The 25,421-nt window shown below is 45.1% G+C and overlaps 1 protein-coding gene and 1 pseudogene across 2 annotated transcripts; both read right to left on the bottom strand.

Annotated features, from left to right (window-relative positions):
* Positions 1-9,171: 9,171 nt before the first annotated feature.
* Positions 9,172-9,343, bottom strand: LOC139167427 (U2 spliceosomal RNA; annotated as a pseudogene).
* An 11,489-nt stretch (positions 9,344-20,832) lies between these two features.
* On the bottom strand, positions 20,833-23,118 carry POU4F1 (POU class 4 homeobox 1). Of its 2 annotated transcripts, XM_070751869.1 has the most exons (3): positions 22,825-22,947; positions 21,614-21,876; positions 20,833-21,481 (listed from the first exon to the last, which is right to left on the bottom strand). In XM_070751869.1, the coding sequence occupies exons 1-3, from the start codon at positions 22,945-22,947 to the stop codon at positions 20,833-20,835; spliced, it is 1,035 nt and encodes a 344-aa protein (XP_070607970.1). The 2 variants fall into 2 exon arrangements, with proteins under 2 accessions (XP_070607970.1, XP_070607969.1); XM_070751868.1 differs by having other exon boundaries at positions 20,833-21,876; positions 22,825-23,118.
* Between the last annotated feature and the right edge of the window lie 2,303 nt (positions 23,119-25,421).

Raw genomic sequence — 25,421 nt, 5'->3', positions numbered from 1 at the left:
AATTGGCTAGGTAGTTTCAGCATTAAACAGGCAACAGCTGGGTTTGGGTGTGGTGCTCTTTGGAAAGGCTAAAAGGCAGACCCACCCTTCCTGGCTTGTGGAGTTTTATCTTTGAGAGTCTTGGGACCTGGCTGTGAACTTTGGCGTCTTGGAATCCTGGTTTGTGCCTTTGACTACTGAAACCTTGGGGTGGGTGTGCCAGCAAGAAGCTTGCTGTATTGTCTGGACATCAGGACTCTGCTGTAAAGTATCATAGCCTGTCTGTTGGGAAGAACAGGTTTTCCTCTGTGTTTATTTTTTCCAGCTATAAAGTACTTTTGCTTTTACCAGAGTGTCTGGCTGTTTTTTCCAGTTGGTGTTGAGGTCTGGGGGAACCCAGACAGAACACCTTCAAATCTTCATTACAGTACATCCATTTGCTTTTGGTATTTATCATCCCATAAATGCTGCCTCCTTTTCTTTTGTCACCTGAAAAATCAAATATAAAAATTTCCAATATCCTTACTCAAATTTGCAATGCCGTTCGCTAATACATCTAATCAACTACTTTTACTCATCTAGTACATTTGGGTGAAAGATACCTCTGACAATGCTAATTTTCAATTTTCATACATCCTTATTTACTTCATGCACATCTCTAAATGCTTATACTGGCTTAATTGCTCTTTTTAACCAAAAAAACACCCCATTAACAAAAAAAGAAAAAAAAATGAAATTACTTGTTCCTAAACATTTGTCATCCATTCATATCAACTAAGTATCATCATAAGAGTATCATGATAAGAGCCGAGGTGGCGCAGTGGGTAGAGTGCTATACTGCAGGCCACTAAAGCTGACTGCTAGATCTGCAGGTCAGCGGTTCAGATCTCATCATTGGCTCAAGGTTGGCTCAGCCTTCCATCCTTCTGAGATGGATAAAATGAGGACCTGAATTGTGGGGGCAAAATACTGGTTCTGTTAAAAAGTACTGTTGCTAACATGTTGAGTCTAGGGAGAAGGGCGGCATTAAAAAAATCAAATGAATGAATGAATGAATGAATGAATAAATAAATAAATAAATAAATAAATAAATAACCAGAAAGTGAAGACCAACCCCAAACAGTTCATTAGACATCAATCAACTTAAATTTATGTTATTATGCATTCATAGCATAATCAACTTACAACCACATCATTTAATTTATAGTAAAAATGTATTTTTTTTCTTCATGTTTTAAGCTTCTCAGAGATGATAGGAAGGACATCTGGGAATGGATTCTGATATGTGTTGTGGTTAGCTCTGGCCCAACTCCTGCCCCAAGGACTGTGGATGTGGGGGAGACATCCACATGCTGCAGGCCTGTTTTGCCCCCCCCCATGGAATCTGATGATGAAGGCTCCTCTGACCAAGAAGACATGAGTGACAGGGAGGAGGAGAGTGTGGCAGACAGCTCAGAAGGAGATCAATTATCTAGCTCCTCCTTGGATTCAGAACAAGAGTTAATGATACAGCCACGCATGTGGAGAGCGATGCATAGGCAGCAACATCAAAGAAAATGAGGCCACCTTTGGTTGGGTAGGGCTGTGGTAATTAGTGAGGCTGCTATAAATAGCAGCCTGTGGGTTTGGCCATTGTGGAGGATTATCTGATCGTTTTGTTTCGTGACTGCTTTACTGACTTTGACCTTTTGCGTGCTGATTTTTCCCCGCTTTGAAACTAAACCAGAGCAAAGTGTGTGTCACTTTGTGAAAGAAGAAGGACTGTGAATTGCCTCACAGCTGCAAGCTAAGTATCACAAAACTGATAAGGGACTTGTACAAATTACCAGTTTGTTTGGAGACGAGTGCTCTTTGCTATACCAAAAGAGGGCTTGGTTTAAGTGAATTTTCATTATAAAGAACATTGTTTTGAATTTTCAAACCTGTGTGTGTCTGAAATTTGTACCTGTGAATTTTTGGGAGGATTCTACCAGAGAGCCCGAGAGAACAATATGGGACTGTGTTGTTGTGGCCTTTCTCAATTTCCTGAGATGAATTTCTTCTCCCTTCGTCTACAATCTGTGCATCTCTTCCTCAGAGTCCAAGCAGAAAAGGAAAATCTGAAGAGGGGAAAAAAAGACTAATTTTCCATCTGTGCAATCGTTGATGGCCCCAGGCATCAGTTCTTTTCAAATCATTAGTATATTTTTCAACTGACTTTTCAAAAAGCTGGTGTAGCTCAAAAAAACTGGAGTTAATAAGCAATGGTTGAACCCAGTCCATGGTTTAGGCTTTGAATGCCCTGCAAAAAAAGAGGAAGTGAATATTGGTTTACTTGGAGCCCTTAAGAAGCAGAATGTTTCACCAATGAGCAGTGAAGGATATAGATTCCTGATAGTTCAGGATCTTCTTCCCTTTTAAAGCAGCCCAAGCTTTTGGGAGCTTCAAATTTTTCACTAGAATAATGCCAGATGTGCAGTTGCTTCCCTTATCTCATTTTCACTGTTCTAAGTTCATTTTCTCCCGAAAAGCAATGGAATTTCCTTGGTGTTCTTTTCCGCCTTTCTTTCTTCTCATCCAAGAACTGAAGAAGCTTCTTAAATGAGAAGAGAAACCCCAAGAAAGTCCAGTTGCCTTTTTGGAAAAATACCTTGGGCACTTGGTTTCTTTCCAGGTGGGTTTTTTGGGGGGGATGGGCAACTGTCCTCTTTAACATACTGCCCTTGAGTTTCCTTGTGGTCTACCACCCTAACTATGCTCAACCTCATCTAACTTTTCTTCAAGATGCCCATGCCAGCAATGTCTTGCAAAGGAACAAAGTCAAAGCCCTATGGCAGGGGTTGGCAACCTTAAACCCTCAGAAAGCCATATGGACCCATTTCCCACAGAAAAGAAAACACCGGGAGCCACAAAACTCTTCCCGTGCCTAATTATTTCCTGAGCGCCCACAAAACTGGCATATATAGTTGAATTAAAGATTCTGTTTTCTTCTGAAACTTTTCTTTTCTTGGATTTATCCATGGTTGGCCTACTGGAGGTCGAAAAGCTTAATAAATTGTGCATCTGTGGGTGCCGTGCATTGGCAATTGTGACACACATTCTGAGCAACAGGGAGCTGCAGCAGAGGGATGAAAGAGCCACAATGCATCTCTTGAGCTGTGGGTTGCTGCTGATCCCTGCTCTAGGGAATTCGTTTCAGGAGAGGGAGACTTCAGGGGGCTTCACCAAGGATATAATGGTCAAGGGTTTTCTAAGCATTAGCAGTAGGATTTGAGCATTAGCAAAATAAAATCATGTCCTGTTAATAGCCTAGCTGAAATAAAGAAAAAAAAACAAATGAAACAAGGAAGGAAAGAAACAAGAAAGAATCAAAAGAAGGAAACAAGAAAGGGAGGAAGGAAGGAAAGAAGGAAAGAAAGAAAGAGCAAAGAAGGAGAAAGAAACAAGGTAAGAAAGAAACAAAGAAAGAAGGAAGGAAGGAAATAAACAAGGAAGGAAGGAAATAATGAAAGAAGATAGAAAGATAGAAAGATAGAAAGATAGAAAGATAGATAGAAAGATAGAAAGATAGAAAGATAGAAAGATAGAAAGATAGAAAGATAGAAAGATAGAAAGATAGAAAGATAGAAAGATAGAAAGATAGAAAGATAGAAAGATAGAAAGATAGAAAGATAGAAAGATAGAAAGATAGAAAGATAGAAAGATAGAAAGATAGAAAGATAGAAAGATAGAAAGATAGAAAGATAGAAAGATAGAAAGATAGAAAGATAGAAAGATAGAAAGATAGAAAGATAGAAAGATAGAAAGATAGAAAGATAGAAAGATAGAAAGATAGAAAGATGGAACGATGGAACGATGGAAAGATGGAAAGATGGAAAGATGGAAAGAAAGAAAGAAAGAAAGATAGAAAGAAAGAAAGAAAGAAAGAGGAAAGACGGAGAAAGAAACAAGGAAAGAAGGAAGGAAAGAAGGAAGGAAGGAAGGAAAGAGAAAGGAAGGAAAGAAGGAAAAGGAAACAAGGTAAGAAAGAAAAGGGAAAGAAGGAAGGAAATAATGAAACAAGTAAGTAAGTAAGTAAGTAAGTAAGTAAGTAAGGAAGGAAGGAAGGAAGGAAGGAAGGAAGGAAGGAAGAAAGATTCTATCCTTTTGAAACCCATCCTGCCGGCCACTGGTCAGAGAAGCTTCCACGGTTTTTTTTATGGCTTTTAGAGACCTGCCAAGGGATGGAATTCGAAATAAGCTCCCGCTTACTCCGGATTCAGTCCACATCCTCCGTCAGGCGAATCCTGGCCTCTTCACAAGCTTTCTCTTCTCCATCCTGCGACCTTGATAAAAGTCTCCAAAACAGAGCGGGGCAAATCCACGCAAATCATTATTGGTGATTAGGGTTTGCTTCGAAGTGGTGCCCGTCTGCACCCAGTTTGCTCCGCCAACCCCTAAGTAAATGCGAGCCCCTTCTCCCCCCACACCACCATCTCTGGCTCCCCAAAGGAGGCACGAGACTCACACAAAAGCCATAAATACAAATGCACACCTTTCGCCTCTGTCCTCCTGCCCCGTTCGCCGCGACTCGTCTTCCCTGCCTCTTGAATTTTGCGGAGAGCTCGCTCCCCGCCTGAAAAATACTGCTTTTTATATCACCAACGGGCGATTAATATTGCATTAACTGTATTTAACATTTCCCCCCTCTGTCTTCCCTCCCGCCGCCTCTCTCTCTCTCTTTCTCCCCCTCTCTTTCTCCCTCTTTCTCTCTCTCTCTCTCTCTTCCCTCTCTCTTTCTCCTCCCTCTCTCTTTCTCCCTCTCTTTCTCCTTCTCCCTCTCTCTCTCTCCCTCTTTCTCGCTCTCTCTCTCTTTCTCCTTCTCCCTCTCTCTTTCTCCCTCTTTCTCTCTCTCTTTCTCCTTCTCCCTCTCCCTCCCCCCTTTCTCCCTCCTTCTCTTTTCACTATCAGAACTCTGTAAATTTCAGCTACGGATTACGAGGTGGGGAGGGGTTTGCTAGGTAGTAGTAGGCCTACCTATCTGGAAAAACGGGTTGTTTTGTTTCATTTGTATTTCCCTCCCTTTTCAATGTTCCGGGCACAATCGGGGTGTTTCTTGAAGTTAGGAGGACACGGTTCACGGATTGTTTCAGATACCGCGAAGCCGTCTGAAGATCGAGATTTACTGTACTGGCCAGCACTTCGGAGGGGGTGGGGAGGAAGGGAGAAAGGATGGAGGGGGAGGAAGGAAGCAATGGAGAGAGGGAGCGAGGAATAAAGGAGAGAGAAAGGGGGGAGGGAGGGGCAATGGAGAGAGGGAATGAAGAAGGCTGGAACCAAGGGAGGATGGGGCAGGGAGAAGGGGAGGGAGGGAGGGGAGGGAGGAACCAAGGGGGGAGGGAGGAGGGAGGAACTGGGAGGTGAGGGAGGAGAGAAAGGAGGGAGGGAGTAGGCAATGGACAGAGGGAATGAAAAAGACTGTAACCAAGACAGGGAGGGAGGGAGGAGGAAACAATGGAGAGAGAGAGAAGAAGGCAGGGAGGGAGGGAGGAAGGAGGAAACAATGGAGAGAGAGGGAAGAAGGCTGGAAGGCAGGGAGGAAAGAAGGGAGGGAGGGAGGAGGGAGGAAGCAATGAAGACTGGGAAGAAAGAACGCTGAAAGGGAGGGAGGAACAGAGGGACGAAAGAAGGAGGGAGGGACGAAAGAAGGAAGGAGGGAGGGAGGAGGGAAGGTAGGGAAGGAAGGGAGGAAGGAAGGAAGGAAGGAAGGAAGGAATTCTATCATATATATGAATGTTTTTAAACGCCGGCGCTATTGTTGAAGCTTTCTTTCCGATCCGGAGCTGCGCAGAGTTTCGACTTCCAGCGGTAGAAAGCCCCCTCTATCAACCGACCAACCAATAAAATAAGTGGAAGAGAGACAGAGCTCCACGTTTCCAAAACTCTTTGCTGACTATTCCCCTCTTGGCCCTTTTCCCCTCCCTCCCTCCTTCCCTTCCTTCCCTGCTCACCTCGCTCCGCGTTCTCGGTTCATTGGATGTGAATTGCGCACCTTCCAAGAAACGCGACAAGGGAAACACCCCCCCCCCCGTCCTCCGCGCACCCCAAATTCCGCTCCTTCTCCATCCTCGCCAAGGCGAGTCCATCGCTCGTTGGCCGCGCAAGTCAACACTTCCCAGAAGCGCTAAACTGGCTCCTCCCGGACCAAGAAAGTCGTCCCGGCTCCTTTCCCCCAAAATCGGCTTCCTCTTTTTGCCAAACCCCGACGTTGCTTGCCTTCGTGCCGAGCCACGCGTGGCAAAAACCCTAGCCACGTGGCCGCTTTTTTTGCTTAAACTTTGGAGTTCGCTAAGTGTGTTTGGACTCTTTCCGTCTCTTGAAATCTTTAACTCTTTAAACCTAAATAAATCTTTCTTGTAAGCCTCCCAGAGTACTTCGGGAGTTGGGAAGCATATTAATTAATTGGACCAGACTACCAGACCGCCTTCTGCAGCACAAATCCCAGCGACCGATTAGGTCCCACAGAGTTGGCCTTCTGGCTCCCCTCTACAAAACAATGCCATCTAGTGGGACCCACGGGAAGAGCCTTCTCTGTGGCGGCCCCGGCCCTCTGGAATCAACTCCCCCCCCGAGATTAGAACTGCCCCCACCCTCCTTGCCTTTCGCAAGCTCCTGAAAACCCACCTATGTCCCCAGGTATGGGGAAATTGATATACTGTAGTCCTCAGCTATTATGATTTATGTATGGTCTATTTGGGTTGTATGATTGGGTTTTAAATATTGTTTTTAATATTGGATTTGTACTCTGTATATTGTCTGTGGTGATCTGTTCCAAGTCTTAGGAGAGGGGTGGAATACAAATCTAAATAATAATAATAATAATAATAATAATAATAATAATAATAATAATAATAAAAAATACATAAATACATAAATAAATTTAATTAATTAAAGTAATTAAATTAGTTAAATACATTAATTAATTAATACATTTAATTAATTGATTAATTAAATAAATACACAGATAGATAGATAGATAGATAGATAGATAGATAGATAGATAGATAGATAGATAGATAGATAGATAGATAGATACATACATACATACATACATACATACATACATATATACATGCTAGCTCAGGAATTCTGGGAGTTGAAGTCCACATGTCATAGAAGAGCTAACTTTGCCTACCCCTGGACTATCCTGTTAGAGTTGAAGAAGTTTGCTGGATGAGAAGTCCCCATTGGCTCCTAAAAAAAAACACCTTTGGGACAACCTGGACTTGGATGGCTAAGAAATCTCTACAGACTTATAATCAGGTAATGTTTTAAATATCTTAAAACTAACAATCTTGGATGTCATGGCCAAATAGCATCCACTTGAGCTGTGGGTTTCATCCTTATCCCACTGCTCCATTGATTAAAGGAGATAATACTGGGAGCAGTTGACCACCATATAGGGTAGCTTCTGAACTAAACTTTGCCTGTGGATTTTAAAAACAAACAAACAAAAAATAAAACAAAAGGATAGAAGGTAAGGGCCTCAGTGGTGCAGTGGTTAGAGCACAGTGCTTCAAGCTACTGCTGCTGACCATCAGCTGCCAGCAGTTTGGCAGATCGAATCTCAGTAGGCTCAAGGTTGGCTCAGCCTTCCATCCTTCCAAGGTGGGTAAAAAGAGGACCCAGATTGTTGGGGACAGTATGCTTACTCTCTGTAAACTGCTTAGAGAGGGCTGTAAAGCACTGTAAAGCGGTATATAAGCCTAAATGCTTTTGCTTTTGCTAAGCATTTATAATCTGTGGGCACTGATCAGGGGTTTTGTTAGAATATTCATGACTGTGAGAGCCAATGGTAACCAGGTCAGCCCAGGCATAGCAGCTAGTTCAGCCAGTGGGAGTTAAAACATTTCTGAGTCTGTGCAGAGAATCGAAACTAAAGCTTAGGGCTGGGCGTGGCTTGGTCTGCACTCTCCACTCTGTACTCTTCGACTCTGAACTCTGCTGAAATGAAACTAACTGTTCTCTGCTTCCTGTAACCGATTGAAGAATTCTACTTGTGGTGTTGTAAATATGTATATTTATTGTGTTTATAAATAAGTCATTGAATCAAGCTAAATCAGTCTTCTGTGTGTGCTTCTGGTTTTGATTTTGCAACAAACTTGAAGCATATAAATCAAATAAATAAATACATAAGTAAGTAAGTAAGTAAGTCATGGGAATGGTTACTTTTAACAAGAAGTGATGTAGATTCTGTTTCCATGAGCCACTGAAGCACAGATTAATGTAAATATTCTGACCAGCATTGGGAGAAGCCACATTCACTTAATGGTCCAGTTTACTACCTTAACCACTTTGGCGATTCGTTTAAACAAGAAAGGTCATAAAAATGGGGCAAAGATCTCCTAACAAATATATAACTTAACAACAGAAATGTTGGGATTGATTGCGGCCATAACTCAAGGACAACCTGTATACAAAAGGAGATGGCCCTTCTTCAGTCAACGATGGAGCATCCAAGTTTCAAGCTCTTCCATCCTCAACTCATGTGATCATCTACTTTACTCTAAGAGCCAGGGTGGTGCAGTTATTAGAGTGCAACACTGCAGGCTACTGCAGCTAACTGCTAGCTGTAGTTCAACAGTTCAAATCTCACTACCTGCTCAAGGTTGACTCAGCCTTCCATCCTTCTGAAGTGGGTAAAATGAGGAACCAGATTGTTGGGGGTGATATGTTGACTCTGTAAATCACTTAAAGAGGGCTGTAAAAGCACTGTGAAGATGTATGTAAGTCTAAATGCTATTACTATTGCTATTTTTAAAAGTCATATGCTTTATTGACCAGATTGTATCTCTCTTCCAGGGATGAGATTCTACCAATTCAGCCCGGTTTGGTTGTACCGATAGTGATTCGAAGAACCAGTAGCAGCAGCAGCATGAGGGTCTGTCCATCTGCCACCATTTTCTTTATTTTTAACCCTTTATGCATGCTCAAAGCCTTCTGCAACATGCGCAGAGGGTTAAAAAGCACATGAATGGAGCGTGTGTGTGTGTGTGTGTGTAAAAAAGCTCACTAAGCATGCATTTTGGAACCAGAAGGAAAGGTAAGTAATTTTCACCACTGATCTCTTCCCCAAGTCACTTTATAGTTTTCCTTTTTGGTATGATAGCTGATTAGGCAACTCCAGAAAGCATTGCCAGAGTGACGCAGTGGTTAGAGTGCTAGCTGTAGTTCAGCAGTTCAAATCTCACCACCATTTCAAAGTTGATTCAGCCTTCTTTCCTTCCAAGGTGGGTAAAATGAGGACACAGATTGTCTTTTTAAGATTAGATTAGATTAGATTAATTATATTAAACTGATAAGAACATATACTACACTTGATCTTAGCCAAAAGGCCGGAAAAAAACAAAACCCCAAACTGTTTTTTCTTTTCTTTTTGGATAAAAACTGTTGCTGAATCTAAAGAAAATGTACATAGTTTCGGAAGAATATAGATACTGATCCTGTACACACCTTTATTTTAATATATAGGTTTGTTTTTGGTTTTTGTTGCTTTTGTGTTCTTTTCTTTTTATTTTTCTTATTGGATGTAATGTTTTATGTATTCTATGTACCTTGTATTATATTGTAAATAATTTTTTTTCTAAAATATAAAAAAAATAGATTAATTATATTATAATATTATATATATATATGATAAAATATTATCATATGTGGCATATATAATCAGGAAATTGAATTGTCATGTGAATGCAACCATACCACTCTTAAGGTACCAAGCTAAGACAGATTCAGGTACAACTCCAACCAGAGAAATGTATTCTCTTAATCCAGCCTATCTGAAGGGATTATTGCAGTAGACTTTTAAAAATGGGGAGAGGGGATGGGGGAGGAAAAGGGAAGGAGAAGGGGAAGGGGGGAGGAGGAAAGAAAAGGAAAGGAAAGGTCTTACTAAGAAAGCTATGGGGACTAATCCAGGCAGTTGCCAAGGGTAGCCACTGGCTCCAAAGCACACTCACTTTCCTATTGAGTAGTAAAACTAATGGAACTCAATCACCTCTTATTAGAAGACATCTATAGGATTACCAGATACTTTTGCATATTTTTTTTAAATGCTCAATTTAAACCACTTCAAGAAGAAAAGATAAGGTACCTGTTATCCACAACCAAAAAATGTTGATCCTGCAGTGCTTTGGACAGACCACGGCCCAGCCAGAGGAATCAAACCCGAGAAGGACCTTAAAAAACTACCTAGCAATCAATGGGCCTAAAGTTCTTTCCCTGGTTAAAAGTGGTACCATGGAGAGCGAAGTTGGAGAGGAATTTAAAAGAAGATTGAATAGAATGCAATCATTTAATCCTTACTGTCCTTGGAGATTCTCAGCCAATCAGGTCTTGGTTGTCCCAAAGGTGCTTTTTCACAAGGCAACTGGACTTTCTTGGTTTGTTTTCTTTTGAAGACGTTTCGCTTCTCATCCAAGGAGCTTCTTGGATGGGAAGCTAACTCTCTTCAAAAGAAAAACCCATAAAGTCCAGTTGCCTCTTGAAAAAAGTACCTTTGGGATTGACATATACCAGTTTCTCTTTTTTCCAAACCTCCAAACTTTTGAGGGTCGCTCCTAAATAAGGCTTCCCCCGGATCTCCGCCCCAAAACACTTTTGTGCTCCCACAAACGAAAAATCTGTACAGCTCAGTGCCCTCTAGCGGGCATTGATCTCAGAGCTTCGGTGGTGCAATGCGGTACTGCAAGCTACTTCTGCCGACCATCGGCTGCCAGCAGTTTGGCAGATCGAATCTCAGTAGGCTCAAGATTGACTCAGCCTTCCATCCTTCCAAGGTGGGTAAAATGAGGACCCAGATTGTTGGGGGCAAATATATGCTGACTCTTTGTAAACCACTTAAAGAGAGATGTAAAGCACTGTGAAGTTGTCTATAAGTCTAAATGCTATTGCTAAATGCTCAATTAGATGCCCGCTTCATTTTGCCCATGCGTGTTTTCCCTGGGCTTCTCTGGACTCTTCCCCAGGATGTTTCCGCCGCAGCAACTGACAAATGAGGACGTCTAAAACCTCGCCTGTCCAGAATACATCGATTGTAGGCCCTATCTCTTCCCCACCCATCATTAGATCGGCTTTATGCCTCATGCCGGAGCTGTGGAACTCCCCGCCCAGTGACTTTGCAGATCCTGTGTAACGGCCTCAATTCACACCTCATGTCCCCATTGATGGGGAAGTGGAGGCGTTAAGATCGGTCAGGGTTGTTTAGCGAAGGGGGTTGGAGAAGGACGTTGGTTGTGGGTCTTTCATTCTTAAATTAACTGAACATAGCTGAGGTTTGAGTCAAGTGGCTTAATTCCTCCGTACGTTGCTCAGCTCCCCTTCACCGTCTGTGCGTAAAGATGCGCCCCGGAAACAGACGAGAGGAGGTGAGAGATGGGGCTGAAACGACTCCCTGTCTGCTCACAGGATCGGGACTTGGGGTATTCAGGGCTGGGACTCTTTGAAAGGTCGCGGTGAGTCTCCGGAAAGCCACAGAAGGCTCCAAATTACTCGCTGGGGAACCAGAACCTCCGCCTCTTACAAACTGTTGTCTCCACCTTCCGTAGATGCGTTGGGCAAGCACGTTTTAAGGTGGCCGGTGACTTACACGCAGCGCAGCGCGCGTCTCGGAATAGTACTGGGAGTGGAGTAGACAGCCTCGAAATCTCCAGACCTTTTGAACTATAACTGCCCAAGATACCTTGCTTGCCGTTAGCGTTCTTGGCGGGGATTCATAGAAGCTAAAGTTCAGAGCAGTTATGTCCCGCTAGCTTATTTCATAACTCGGGTAGATGGCGATCAATGGATGGGAAAAAAGGGAAGGGAAGAGGGGGAGGGAGGAAGACAGGAAGGAAGAGATGGAAGAATGGAGGGAGGGAGGGAGGAAAAAAGGAAGGAGGGAGGGAAGGGAGGAAGGAAGGGAAAGAAGGAAGGGAGGAAGGAAGAGAAGGAAGGAAGGAGAGAAGGAAGGAAAGAGGGAAGGAAGAAAGGAAGGAAAAGAAGGAAGGAAGGAGGGAGGGAAGGAAGGAAAGTAGGAAGGAAAAAGGAAAAAAGGAAGGGAGGAAAAAGGAAGGGAGGGAGGGAGGGAGGAAAACGGAATGAATTTATGACATAGTTATTTTTCTTATTTCTGAGAATCATACGGTAGAAAAACAGGCTGAAACAGGTTTCTTTTGGAATAAACACAACCTACACCGATTGAAATATTGCAGTATTTTTCCCTTGGATCAGGGGGTTCAATTCGGAGTAAAAGCCCATTTCGTTTAACAAACGTTTCAGTTCCTTTGTTCTGATCGAGAGCCGCCTCAACTCGAGTCCAATTTCCAAACCGGCCCTCCCCCGGGAATCAAAGTCTAAAAAGAAGTCAGGGGGAAACCCCTGTTTAAAACCCGTTCGCCCGACCTCGCCTTTTTCCTTCGCCCGCAAAAGACGCCTCTGAAAGCCGCCCCTCCTTCCCTCCCGCCCAACGGTTAGCAGTACTAATATTAATATTAATCCCAGCAACTTTTTTTTCCCAAAGAAAGGAGAGGGGGCGCCCGGCGGAAGCGCGCCTCCCATCAAGCCGCCTCGACAACAATTACTAAAGTTTTTAATTAGCCTCTTGTTATAATTCATTTTATTAATTTTCCAAATCTCAGCCCATGAATTATGCAGAGGGCGGCGGGGTAATTGTGTTTGCAGCGATTGGAAGGGGGGGGGAGGAAGGCGCGTGATTGGCTCGGCCAAGCCGTCTCTCCTACGGTACCTTTTTATTTTTTTTATATTTTTTATAATTTTTTTCTCTCTTTTTTCCCTGGCTCTCCGCCCGATTTTCCCTGGCCCGGGCGCAGGAGAGAAGCACTAATATTTTATCAACCTTTTAAAAACACAGATTAATTAATGCTCACCGGAGACTTGTCTAGGGGATGGGAGCAGGTTCCCAGGAGTAAGGGAATGTTTGCGGGGAGGGCAGAGGTAATCAATTAGGGATCTCCCCCCCCCCCCTTTTTTTAACCGAGAAAAAGGAAGGAAGGAAGGAGCAGGTGAATTTAGAAGGATGCGCGCCTTCTCGGTTAAGTGGGAAGCTTTGGAATCGGAGGCACATTTCGTTTCTTGGCAGACAGGAATCGTTAGGGGGGGGGAGAGAAACGGCATTCAGAGTTGCATTATTATTATTATTATTATTATTATTATTATTATTATTATTATTATTATCAGCATCAGTATTATTTTATTCACAAAAACAGTAATACACAGCAAACGAGATTTATATGCTGAATTTAATGACAATATAAAAAGTCACTACTACTACTACTAGTAGTAGTAGTAGTTTTTATTCATTAATCTTGAAACTCACTCAACTGAACATTTTAAAATGTGTCATTAAATATTATTATTGTTGTTGTTGTTGTTATTGTTTTTGATATTATTATTATTATTATTATTATTATTATATCATTATCATTACTATCTTTACTATCATTATTATCATTATCATCATCATTATTATTATATTCACAAAAACAGTAATACACAGCAAACAAGATTTATATGCTGGATTTAATGTGATGATATCACAAGTCACTTCTACTACAAGCAACTACTACTACTAGTAGTAGTAGTAGTAATGTAGTAGTTTTTATTCATTAAACATGAAACTCAGTCAACTGAACATTTTAAAATGTGTCATTTACCATCATCGTCATCATCATCATCATTAATATTATTATTACTATTATTATTACTGTTATTGTTTTTTTATTATTTCAATTTCATCACTCTGATTTAGGAGACTATTTCTTGCAACCCATAGGAAAATATCGACTTTTTGTGCTGTGATCAAATTAGGCTTCATGCAGATAATCCTCAATTTATGACCATCATTGGTTTTAATTTGTGGTGTGTTTTTTTTAAAATTAACTTAAATATTAGATTTGTTTTACATTGTATTGTTATTGCTGTGAGCCGCCCCGAGTCTGCAGAGAGGGGCGGCATACAAATCTGATTAAACTAAACTAAACTAAACTACCATTGAACCCAAAAGGTTTAGTGAGGGGGTTTTACCCCCTCACTTTTATGACTTACCATTGTTAAGTGAATCATTGTGGTTGTTAAGTTAGTAAGATGATCTTCCCCTTTGGTCAGAGTTGATCAAGTGAGCTTGGGACAGTGCAACTGTAAGTGTGAAAAATGGTGATAAGTTCCTCCCTTGCCCACTGCCATTGTAACTTTGAACATCACTAAATGAACTCTCTGTAAATTGAGGGTTCCCTGTATGGAGTAAGAGGGCTGAGCCAGAGATAAAAAAGCTAAGGGGGAAACTGAGAAAGAGAAATCAATTCCAATTCTTATTTGTAGGTTACTCCTTTAAGGAAGGTCTAATCCAGGGGTTCCCAACCCAAGGCCCACACACCCCCGGGGGGGTTGATTTTGGATGGGGGGCAATTGGGACCTTGTTTAATGGCCTTTTACCTTCCTCCTGCATGAGTAGGAATTCACTTTTTGAATAGTAAGAATTATTTGTGGGGGGTGGGGTGGGGGTTGGCATCACGATTTTAATGATGCTTAAGTGGAACGTGGCCAAAAAAAAGAGAAGAAAAGCAAAAGCTTGGGTACCACTGGCTAATCTCAACTTGAAATCAACCAAACTTCAGCTGAAAATCTGGGAAGAGAAAGTGACCATTTAAAATGGTGTGTGACAGAGGGGGGGGGGCGAGAGAGAAAGAGAAGATGGAGAGAGAGAGAGAGGGATGAGAGAAGACAGAAAGATGAGATATGAGAGAGAGAAAGAGAGAGAGAGGAGAGAGAGAGAGAGAAGAGAGAGAGAAGAGACAGGGAGAGAGGGAGAGATGAGAGATGAGAAAGGGAGATGAGAGAAGACAGAGAGATGAAATATGAGAGAGAGAGGGAGAGAGGAGAGAGAGAAAGAGAAGAGAGAGAAGAGACAGAGGGAGAGAGAGAGATGAGAAAGAGAGATGAGATGACAGACACAGAGAGATGAGAAAGAAAGAGAGAAAGACAAGACAGAGAGAGGAGACAGAGAGAGATGAGAGATGAGAAAGAGGGAAGAGAAGACAGAGAGGAGAGGAGAGATAGAGAGAGGGAAAAAGAGGAGACAGAGAGAAGATATGTAGAGAGAAAAGACAATGAGAGATGAGAGATGAGAAAGAGAGAAGACAGAGAGAGATAAGAGAGGGAGAGGGAGAGAGAGAGGAGAAAGAGAAGGCAGAGAGAAGAGACACAGAGAGAGTAATGAGAGAGAGATGAGAGAAGACAGGGAGAGAAATGAGAAATGAGAGATGAGTGAGAGAGAGAGAAAGAGGGGGAGACAGTGAGAGACAGAAAGAGAAGGAGGGAAAGGGAGGGAGAAAGAGAGAAAGAGAGAGCGATTGCCACGGGCGGGGTCTGCCTTGGCCTTACGACGCGGCGGAAAGGCCTGCCATCCAGACGGCTCTAAACTCACCCTTAGCTCCTACGGAAAGCAGTTGGGTTTTACTTTCGGGTTGCAAGCCAGAAGCCAGGCCGGGTTACTCGGGAGTTAAGAAGCCGGGTGTTCGTGTTTTTTGTTTTAATCTTCCAGATACTCTCCGATTTCTTTAAGACCGGGAATTATAGAAGCTGTTGTATCCTCCTAACGGGGGTTGCCATCTCGGAACAGGCTTACTCTGCAACGCGCTGGGGCCGTTTGTCTTGAGAATAGGGGGAGGGTGGGGTGAGGGCAAAGCACACAACTCGGTTCCCAATCAAATGTCTTGGTTTCAAATCCCGGCGAGGTGGCGCCAGTTTGGTCCTTAAGAATTCAGCCACTTGTCCAATGGAAAGGAGGCATTTAGAACCCAACTTGGTTTCCAACTTGGAAATTGGAGCGGGCCTTTTAAAATAAAATAAATCTTTCTTTCTCTTTCTTTCTTTCTTTCTTTCTTTCTTTCTTTCTTTCTTCCTTCCTTCTTTCTTTCTTTTTTCTTTCTTCCTTCCTTCCTTCTTTGTAAACTTCCTTCCTTCCTTGTTCCATTCCTTCCTGCCTGTCTCCCTCCCTTCCTTGCATCCTCCCTTTCTTGTTCCATTCCTTCCTTCCTTCCTTCCTTCCTTCCTTCCTTCCTTCCTTCCCTCCCTCTCGCCTTCGGACTTTCACAAAGTGAAAGTTTTTGTAGCTATCTTTTTGCTCTCTACATCTCTGCCCAACAATTCCTCAGTCCAACTTCTTGGTTTAAAGGAAGACTCCTACTACAGCCTTTTATCCCAGAGCAACCTGTCCAAGTTCGGCTAGGCCCCCTCCTAATTCGATAGGCTTATACCCGGCACGTGTACTCACCCCGTCAAATAATTTATCGGCTGTGTTTTGCAACCACGAATCAAACTTGAAATCTGGCGGCCTTGCAAATGTCTTATTTATTAATTACCCTTCTGCTTGCCTTACATTCTGACCAAAATTTGAACCTCCCGATAGGTGTAGATGCTGAACTTAAGCGCCTCCCCTTTCAACCAACATGAATTCCCCACAGGTTCAAATCCCGGTAAGGGTATGGCTACCTGAAGAGAGCAAAAGAGCTCGAAATAGATCTGTACTAGTCTCCCTTTTCATTATGAACAAAAATATGTTACATAGATATTTTTGCTGATAATGAAAAGGAAGGGAGGAAATGAGTGTATGTATGTATGTATGTATGTATGTATGTATGTATGTATGTATGTATGTATGTATGTATGTATTATCTCTATGTGTGTTTGTGTCTGTCTGTCTGTATTTGTGTGTAACATATTTTTGCTGATAATAAAAAGAAAGGTAGACTAGTATAGATCTGTTTCAAGCTATTTTGCTCTCATCAGCTAGCCATACCCTTACCGGGTTTTCTCTTCGAGTCCCACCAGAGCGAAGAGCAGATAAGGAAAAGTTTTGGTTTTTGTTTTTTAAAAAAGCACGATTCGATGTTCATTTTATTCGGTCATTCCTGATTTTTTTTAAAAAAAGATATCCGATCAAACAAGTATAAAATATTGTCTTTTTACAAATGCATTTGTTATTTTTATTATTATTTTAAAAAACTAGATGACCTCGCGAGTTTATAACCAAAAGAATAAGAAAAAAAAACTTGTTTTCGGGAGAAAGCAAAAGAAGGAAAAAATAAATCTTTTTAAATCCCCCCACTTTCGCGTCCCCAACTCTGCCCCCCCCCCCCGCCCCGCGTGCCAAAAATTGTGGGCGGGAGGCTGGGTTGAGAGTCCCAATCTTCAAAAGGTATATTGTTTCTTGATAACGTTACAAACCCCCTTCGTTTCACAGGTTTATGATCCCAAAAACGGAAGCTGATCCGGTTAAAAAGAGAAACCATCGGGGAGAAATCGGTCCAAAGTTCGGAACTCCCTTAGCTCCCCAAATCTAGCGCCTACATCAAATTTAGCAATAATGTCTTTGGAAAAACGACCCCGAAGCCCGACTGCTGGCTGCTAAAATCTAACCGGATTGGGAGTCGCTAGAATTACTTTTAAATTACTTTAAATTGCTTTTCTAGCGGAGCGGAGCTGGGCGACCAAGGGAGTGAGTTTCGTTCAGAGGAACTTTTCGACTTGGCATTGAACGAAACCAAAGATAACAAGTGTGGTTATTTCGCCTTGAAGCGCAACAAATTCATCGGGAAACGATTCAGCTACTGGTATTTTTTTCTACAGAGGCTTTAAACATTAAAAAAAAAAGGCCAGAAAAAAATTGCACTTTGTTTTGCTATTTTTTTTTTTAAACTTAAACTTTAAGCTCCACGATTTAGGATGGTATAAAGGAATAAAGGGTCAAGAAACACACGCGGCTAATTATATAGTTCATTTTTTTTTTATTCAGAGCATCCATCCGCACATAAGATCCGTCTTATAGTAAGGACTTCTGAATTTAGCAGAAAAATACAACTCTCGATTTGTTCAAAATGTTTTTTGGTAGACTCTTTCGTCTTGCTTATTTTAAGCGTCTTTCGTCATGGGGGTGGGGGCTGGAAGCCTCGCTATTTAACGTATTATATTTAGCAGCCGTGTTTCGATGGGGCGAAGAGGTAAATCAAAATAAATTATGAATTATAATAATATTTTCTGGATTTTTTTCCTTTTCTTTTCAGGTTTTATTCGTAGGTTTGCTGGGATCCGTGTCTCCCTAGTGAATGATTTGGTGTAGAGACGGGACCTTTTGAAAACTTTTGAAAAATTCAAAACAAAACCCCAAAACATCAGCGTGACTCAACCTGGGAGAAACCTAGAAGAAAGCTGAGCAAACGTACATGGCATATTCAGTGACACGTGGCTGCAATTCTTTTCACCCCTCTGTGCATTGAAATAAAATATTTACAAAAAACGCCTTTCTCTTTTCGTTGCTCGCTCTGCGTTTGAAACGCACACCTACAAACAGACGCGCGCGCGCTCACTCCTATCTAAATGCAAGTGACGTGTCATGGGCTCCACGTGCGTGTGAGCAGGTGTCTGTACTCTTGCGTGTCTGGGGTTTGGAGTATTTATTTCATTTATTTATTTTTTGCTCAAAGAACGAGCAGCTGGGCTGTCTGAAATCACACACACCGCCCCATTGAAAAAGAATGCCAAACAAATCGCGGAAGACCCGCCTCCCCAAATGGGGGTGAGAAACCCACATATTTATTTTTTAAAAAAACTAATTCTTTAAGCGCTTGGCTTCTCATGCACCCAACGTTTGCTCTGCAAACGAGGAAGTGCGCTTTTTTAAAAAAGGAAAAAAACTCAACACGTGTTATAAATTATTAAAGCATAAATAAACCAAATAAACAAACGCGCATCCAAAAATCCTTGAATCTTCCTGTGGCTTTTTCGGGTGTGCATGCAGAAGTTCAGGCCCTTTCTTTTCCCCCTCCCTCATTTTCTCCCCTTTCATTTTCCCGACTGTCTTTTGCATTTAAAAAATAATGCAAAAGCGTCGGGTTTTTTTAGATTAACGCCTTTTCTATAGAAGCGACAACTTATTTTTTTTTTAATTTCCTCTCCTCCCTGCTTCTCTCTCCTTCTGACAATTTCTCTGAATTGCACCCATCCGTTTTATCAATTATGACGCGGTTTTCTTCATAATGCAGAGGCCGCGAAGGCTACTCCTTCGTGACTCTTCAAAAAAACGGATTTTCTGACTTCCGGAAGGGGTGGTGGTGACGGTGGAACCTTAAAACGGTGTAAAACTAAGGGTGGCTTTAGATATATATATATATTTGCTTCTGTGCTTTTATGACTCAGCGGGAAATGATTTTTCTCGCCTCCTTCCTCGTCCCCTCCCCAAAGTTATTCAAACAAAATAAATAATTCCTCCCCAACTTTAACCGATTATTAAATTATTATTATTTTAGCTTCCATCTCGGTCGAATTAACGAAAAACACCGCCGTCTCGCACAGAGGCCAAATTAGGGAAATCACACCCCATAGTCAAACCCAAATTTCAATTTTAAAAGCGGGGCTGGGTTTTACAACACCGCCTTAACCGATTCGCCCCAGTGATCTGCGAAAGAACTTCGTTCCTACCTTTTTTTAAAAGGAATTGGAAGTAGTTGTTACTTTGCTTAAACCGCCAAACCAAACCGCGGATGGAAATAGTTTCAAACGGGCGCCGTTCCCTATATCGGTAGTGGTTAGAGCGCAGCAATACAGGCTACTTCAGCTAACTGTTCAGCAGTTCAAATCTCACCACCGGCGCCAGGTTGACTCAGCCTCCCATCCTTCCCAGGTGGGTAAAATGAGGACCCAGATTGTTGAGGGCGATATGCTGAGACTGTAAACCGCTTAGAAAGGGCTGTAAAAGCACTACGAAGCGGTGTATAAGTCTAAGTGCTATTGCTATTAAGAGCTGGTGTGTGTGTTTGTTTGTGTGTGTGTAAGCTAGGGAGGAAAAATAACTAATTCTGGAATAGCAACGACCTTTGGGTACATTTAGCGGGTCTTTTAACCAAATCCACGAAGACATTTTTTCCCTACCCCTTTTTCAAAGCCGTGTTTTTCACCCCCTCTCCGGGGAATAAAATAAACGAACGAAACAAAGAAGGAAAGAATCGGAGCCATTTCATTTCGCCAAATTCAAAAGAAAAGAAATTCCCGGCGCATGGACATGCTTTGAAACCCGAAAACAAGAACGTAAATCAGGAAAGCCCAAAATCGGCACTTCATTCCGCATCGGGTAGATTTCCCTTACGCGCCAACCGGATTAAATCATCCCCGTCATCACAAATCTGCAAAAAAATCATCCTCGTGGTTTTCGTCTACAATACTCGTGCGTGCGCGTGTTTGTGTGTTTTCGGTGCGTTGCGCGTTTAGGTGCGTTTCTGCTGGAATTCGCCCTCCCCTTTCCGAAGGGATCCGAACCCAAGAAATGAACTCTTCTCTGTCTTCGGGCCCCCTCCCCCAAACCCCCCTTTTTTCCAGATCTGCAAAAGGTTAAGGAAAAAAGAGAGGCAGAGTTTTCTCCTCTGGGGCTTTGCTAGGTCCCTGGTCTCCCCAGCGATTATTGTCATGAATTATTATTTTCCCCACCCTCCAAGAGTCTTTTAGTCCAAAAGAGAAGTCCGTTGCGGCTTCCCAAACTTCAGCCGCTCCCCCCTCGCCCCTCTGTGCCCCCTCCTCCTGCCCCAAAGTCTCCGCCCTCCCCCTCCCCAGGCTGCCAAGGTCTCGCTCTACGTGGGTCCTTTTTCGGGGGGAGGGGTCAAGGTCAGTTGCGTGGGGTGGATTCCGAGAGGGAGACTGCTCGTGTTTTGTGTGCGCGCGTGTGTGTTTGTCTCTCTCTCTCTCTCTCTCTCTCCCTCTCTCTTTCCCACACTCCAAAGTTTCAGTTTGATGGGTCCATCCGACTAAGCCCCCCGCTTAGTTCAAGTAACGCCCGGTTTGCTTGTTTTTTTAATAGGTGGCAGAGAATTTCATGCGTTTCTGCTTCTGTCTCTGGTTGCAAAACCAAACGCGCACCACGTTCTTTTTGAGGTCCAATTTCTCGGCGATGGCGGCGATCTTCTCCGAGGAGGGGCGCGGCTGGACGGCGAAGTAAGCCTCGAGGGAGCGCTTCTCCGGCGCGGCGATGGAAGTCCGCTTGCGCTTCTTCTCGCCGCCGTTGAAGAGCTCGGGCTTGTTCATTTTCTCGCGCTGGGCCCCCTCGGCTTCCTCCAGCCACGCCTGCAGGATGGGCTTGAGGGCGATCATGTTGTTGTGCGACAGCGTGAGCGACTCGAAGCGGCAGATGGTGCTCTGGCTTAGCGAGCCCACGCCGGGGATCTTGAGGTTGGCCAAGGCCGAGCCCACGTCGGCCTGCGTCACGCCCAGTTTGATCCGCCGCTGCTTGAAGCGCTCCGCGAAGGCCTCCAGCTCGCGCGGGTCCGTGTCCGAGTCGCAGATGGAAGCCAAACCGACAGCGCCAGCCGCTGCTGCTGCCGCCGCCGCCGCCGCTGCGGCTTGCCCGGCGGCGCCCCCGTGGTGAGCCGCCGCCACCAGCCCCGGGTGAGACAACCCCGAAGGCATGTTCATGGCGGCGGCGGCTGCCGGGTGCGCCAGGTGGCTCAAGCCGTGCATGTGCGAGTGCGAGTGCGAGTGCGGGTGGGCGGAGGTGGAGATCAGCCCCCCTCCGCCTCCTCCTCCGCCGCCGCCTGCGCCCCCGCCGGCCGGCCCCTCGTGCGCCCCGCCGCCGGACATGAGCGCCAGCGAAGGCGAGGTGATGTGGTCCAGCAAGTCGCCCGGTTCCAGCGCCTGGTGGTGGTGATGGTGGTGGTGGTGGTGGTGGCCCAGTGGCACCGTGGAGGTGGAGGTGCAGGGTACGCTGTTCATGGTGTGGTAGGTGGCGTCCGGCTTGAACGGGTGGCTTTTGCCCTGCGAGACGGCGATGTCCACGGCGGCTAGAGCCTCGGCCCGCGCCAGCAGCGTCTCGTCCAGGGTGGCAAAAAGGTTGCCCTGCAGCTGGAAACCGACAAACAGAAAACGGGGCAGCGAGAGAGAAGGGAAGGGGAGGAAAGGAGGCCACGGTGGAGGGGGAAAACGAGGAAGGTATCCCGAGAAAGAAAGGAAAGAAGGGATAGCAGCCGCCGCGACGCGTGAGCCAAAAAAAGACAGAAGAAAATTAAAAGGAATTAAAGGGAAAAGTTGTTTTGCCATGTCGGGGGGGGGGGGAGAACGGATGGAAAAGGAAGGCGAAAGGGGACCGAGGGGTGTAGGAGAAGAAGGGATTGAGCAGAGGTGTGCGGTGAACGGCAGGGGGGGGAAATTACGCGGCCGAAGCGGGGAATTAACGGGAAGGGTCCAACCGAGAGCGCACAGATGCGGTGAAAAGAGAGAGAGAGAGACGCGCGGCGAGGGAGGTTTGGGGACCGATTTGTGCCGGAGGAGGAGCGGGAAGGGACAGGACGGAAAGGGAGGATCGGAAGGCAGAAAAAAGGAGGGAGAGAAAGAGAAAGAGAGAGAAAACAGGCAAGTTGGTTAAGCCAGAGAAAAGCGGAAAAGGGGTTTTTTGTTTTGCTTTTTATTTTTAACCGCGGGGGGGGGGGTCGAGGCAGCCCGCCGTGAGTCAGCCCCGAGCCGGGAAAGGGTGCCAAAGGAGATTTGGCAAGCCGTGCCGGCTTTCAGCACGGTTGGCTACGCTCGGCCTTCCTCGCCAGGTCGATTTCGAAGGAGAACCCCCCGAAAAAAAAATAATTCCAGAGGGAAGCCCCGGGGAGCCCCCTTTTTCAACCGGTTATAACCCTCCCGAAGGGCGGAGGCAGTGGCTGAAAGCCACGAGGCAGCCGTGGCGCATGAAGCCACGGAGGCACCCACTGGGCGGCGGGGGATCGACCCAAGATGTCGGGGTTGGGGTGGTTGGGGCAGAGGCGAGAGAAAAATAACCGGGGAACCCAGCTTTGTTTTTCTTACCGGCGGAGTTGGCAGACATGCTCTCCGGATGGCTTCCGAGCTGGAGTGAAGCGACGGGTACTTGTGCTCCGGGAGGCTCGGGTGCATAGCGAAGTGGGGCTGCTTGCTGTTCATGGACATCATCTTGGCGGCTCGGCGGGTGCAGCAGGAGGAGGAAGAAGAAGAGAGCAAGAGGGAAAAGGCGACCAGGAGGAGATCCGCGCCAAGCGCCGCCGGAGCGCCGGGCGAGAGGGCTCTTTGCGCGCCGAGCCCAGCCAGGCTGCCGCCCCCGCCGCCTCGGCGGCAGCAGCACATCCGAGAGGTTACTGAGGCTGGCGGCTCCCCGGGAGCGCGCGGGGCGAGCGCTTCCTGCAACCCGGGCCGCTCGGCTCTTCTGCCTGCTCTACCCCGGGGCTGGCAGGGAGATGCGCTCTGCTTCCACCTGAGCCCGCATCCCGGGGCTCCCGACCGGTTCTCCCTCTCGCGAGAACTTGCGCCTCCGGTTTTGATGGACTGGCCTGGTCTCTCTCTCTCTCTCTCTCTCTCTCTCTCTCTCCCCTCCTCCTCCTCCTCTTCCTTCCTGCGCTCTCCCTCCCTTGCCCCCTCCCTCCTCCCTCCCTCCTCCTTCTCCTCCGCCCCCTGAGTTGCATAGCCGAGCTCTCCACGTCGAAGCAGCCAGGGAGTCCGCAGAGAGGACAAAAGGCCAAGCCAACTGATGCCGACCTGGGGGCTTCCCAAGCCGGTGCCCCTCCTGGAGCGATGGGGAAAGGGGGGAAAGCCCGAGGCGCTGTGCCCCGCACGGGTTTGGGAAAGCGCAGGATAGCGGGCAGCGCCAGCTGAGTCCTGGTGGAAAACGCGGCGGAGGCGACCTAGGTCAGTTGTGGGTACATTTACTTTACTATTTACTACTTTCCGCGCAAAACTGCCGCCGCCGCCGCCCCAAAACCCGGTGGGCTTTCCTCTGGATCGCAGATAACTTGGGATGGGGGTGTTAAGTAACCCGCAATCTTTGCGGGGCTTTGCTTTCAGCCCGGCATAGGGCAGTTCTGCTCGGTGTTATAAAAATAATAAGAAGGCGCGATTGTCAAAGCGCTTTCAACCATTCTTGCTGGAGCTCCCCGCAGTATGGAGAGGTCCGGCGCTGTCCACTCACTTCAGTGCTGAAAAAAGTCAACCTTGCCTTTGTGCCGTTGTTTTTCAGCGACAACGCTCGCCCCGCTTCTACACCAATGGGGTTGACTAGCTTTCATATGAACTCGATTGTTTAGACTGAATGCTCAGGACAAGATGCTATCTTCCCGTTCCAGAGAAGTTGGTGAACTTTCCTCTGGGCTCCCGATAAAAGATATTGGAGGTGGGGGGCAATTATCCATTGCAATCCATGGATCTGTATGTAGAGGGGAGCTGCGAGCCACCAATTATTGTTCAGGGTTGCTTCTGTTTTGAAAAAAAAGGTCCCCCCCCCAATCACTACCCCCCCTTAAGGGGGACATTATCCTTCTTGGGAGAATCTTGCCTTTTAGGTGGCATCTTTGCCATGGTGGCATCATTCAGAGCTTTGCCTTCCCATCCAAATTAATTGCCCTGCTTCTCCTTTCTACTTTAGAAACGTCTTCATTTGTCCGCCACCCTTCAACAGCAACACAGAATCTGTTATTTCTTTGGGAGCTTAGATAATCTTGAATGAGTGGGTGGGATCCAAAGGGTTGAAAGTAAGGAAGTGGATACTGAGCTTGAAAATAGCCCATTACCTCCTTAAAATAATCCATATTTCAGAGAAAGTCTACAGTTTCCCCTACCATCCTTCCTCCAAGAGTCTGAGAAACAATACCCCAGCTTTTTTTTAGTAAAAGTAAGATGGTCTGAATTTAGCTTGGTTCAAAGGAAGCACAGATTGCAAGTTTGCTGCTAATCTGTCTGATACATAGATAGAAGCATAACAAAGAAAAGAGTCACAGATCTAACTTGAAGGAGTTCTTGTTTTCTCACACACGTAGCAGGAGCATGATTATTTGGGGGGAGGAGGGAGAATTCATTTGAAGTGACAAGATAATAAGCCTCCAGATATACCTGCTTAGGTCTGATGTCAAAACATTCCCTTGATTTCCACCAAACAATATTTCTGACGCTATTTGTAAAATTATGGATTGATCCGAACGGCAATATCCTCCTTCAAATGAAGGCCGCTTGGCTTGTTTATCTCCTCCGCAAACAAATTTATTTCCATTTGATGGATGAAAAAAGTAAGGGCAACTGCGATCCTTTGCTTAGTTCTTTAGAGGTGCCCCTTACGTGTCTCTCTGTGTTAAAGTAGGGATTCTTAAAATGGAACTCCTGTTAAAACAAGATATGGAATTTGAGTGTTGATGCCTTCGTTCCCATGTATGAACAGGCCCCGTCTCCATAACCAGAGAATGAGTTTCAGAAGTTCCGTTTCTGATACCTTTTAAACACAGAGGGGGGCAGGGAGGGAGGAAGAGGGGGGGAGACTGCAGGAAATATTAGCCACTAAAATAAACAACTAATATAAAATAGAATAGAATAGAATTCTTTATTGGCCAAGTGTGATTGGACACACAAGAAATTTGTCTTTGGTGCATATACTGTCAGTGTACATA

Source organism: Erythrolamprus reginae, chromosome 4, assembly GCF_031021105.1.
Source record: "Erythrolamprus reginae isolate rEryReg1 chromosome 4, rEryReg1.hap1, whole genome shotgun sequence".
NCBI lineage: Eukaryota > Metazoa > Chordata > Lepidosauria > Squamata > Dipsadidae > Erythrolamprus > Erythrolamprus reginae.
The sequence above is the reverse complement of the archived record's forward strand: the minus strand, read 5'-3'. Positions and strand labels throughout refer to the sequence as shown.

What these genes read in the sequence shown, in the direction of transcription:
- POU4F1 (XM_070751868.1), bottom strand. Translation starts at nt 23,118, where the DNA reads ATGTGCTGCTGCCGCCGAGGCGGCGGGGGCGGCAGCCTGGCTGGGCTC. An exon ending in CATGTCTGCCAACTCCGCCG is followed by an intron (nt 21,877 to 22,824) that starts GTAAGAAAAACA and finishes GTCGGTTTCCAG; the next exon opens with CTGCAGGGCAACCTTTTTGC.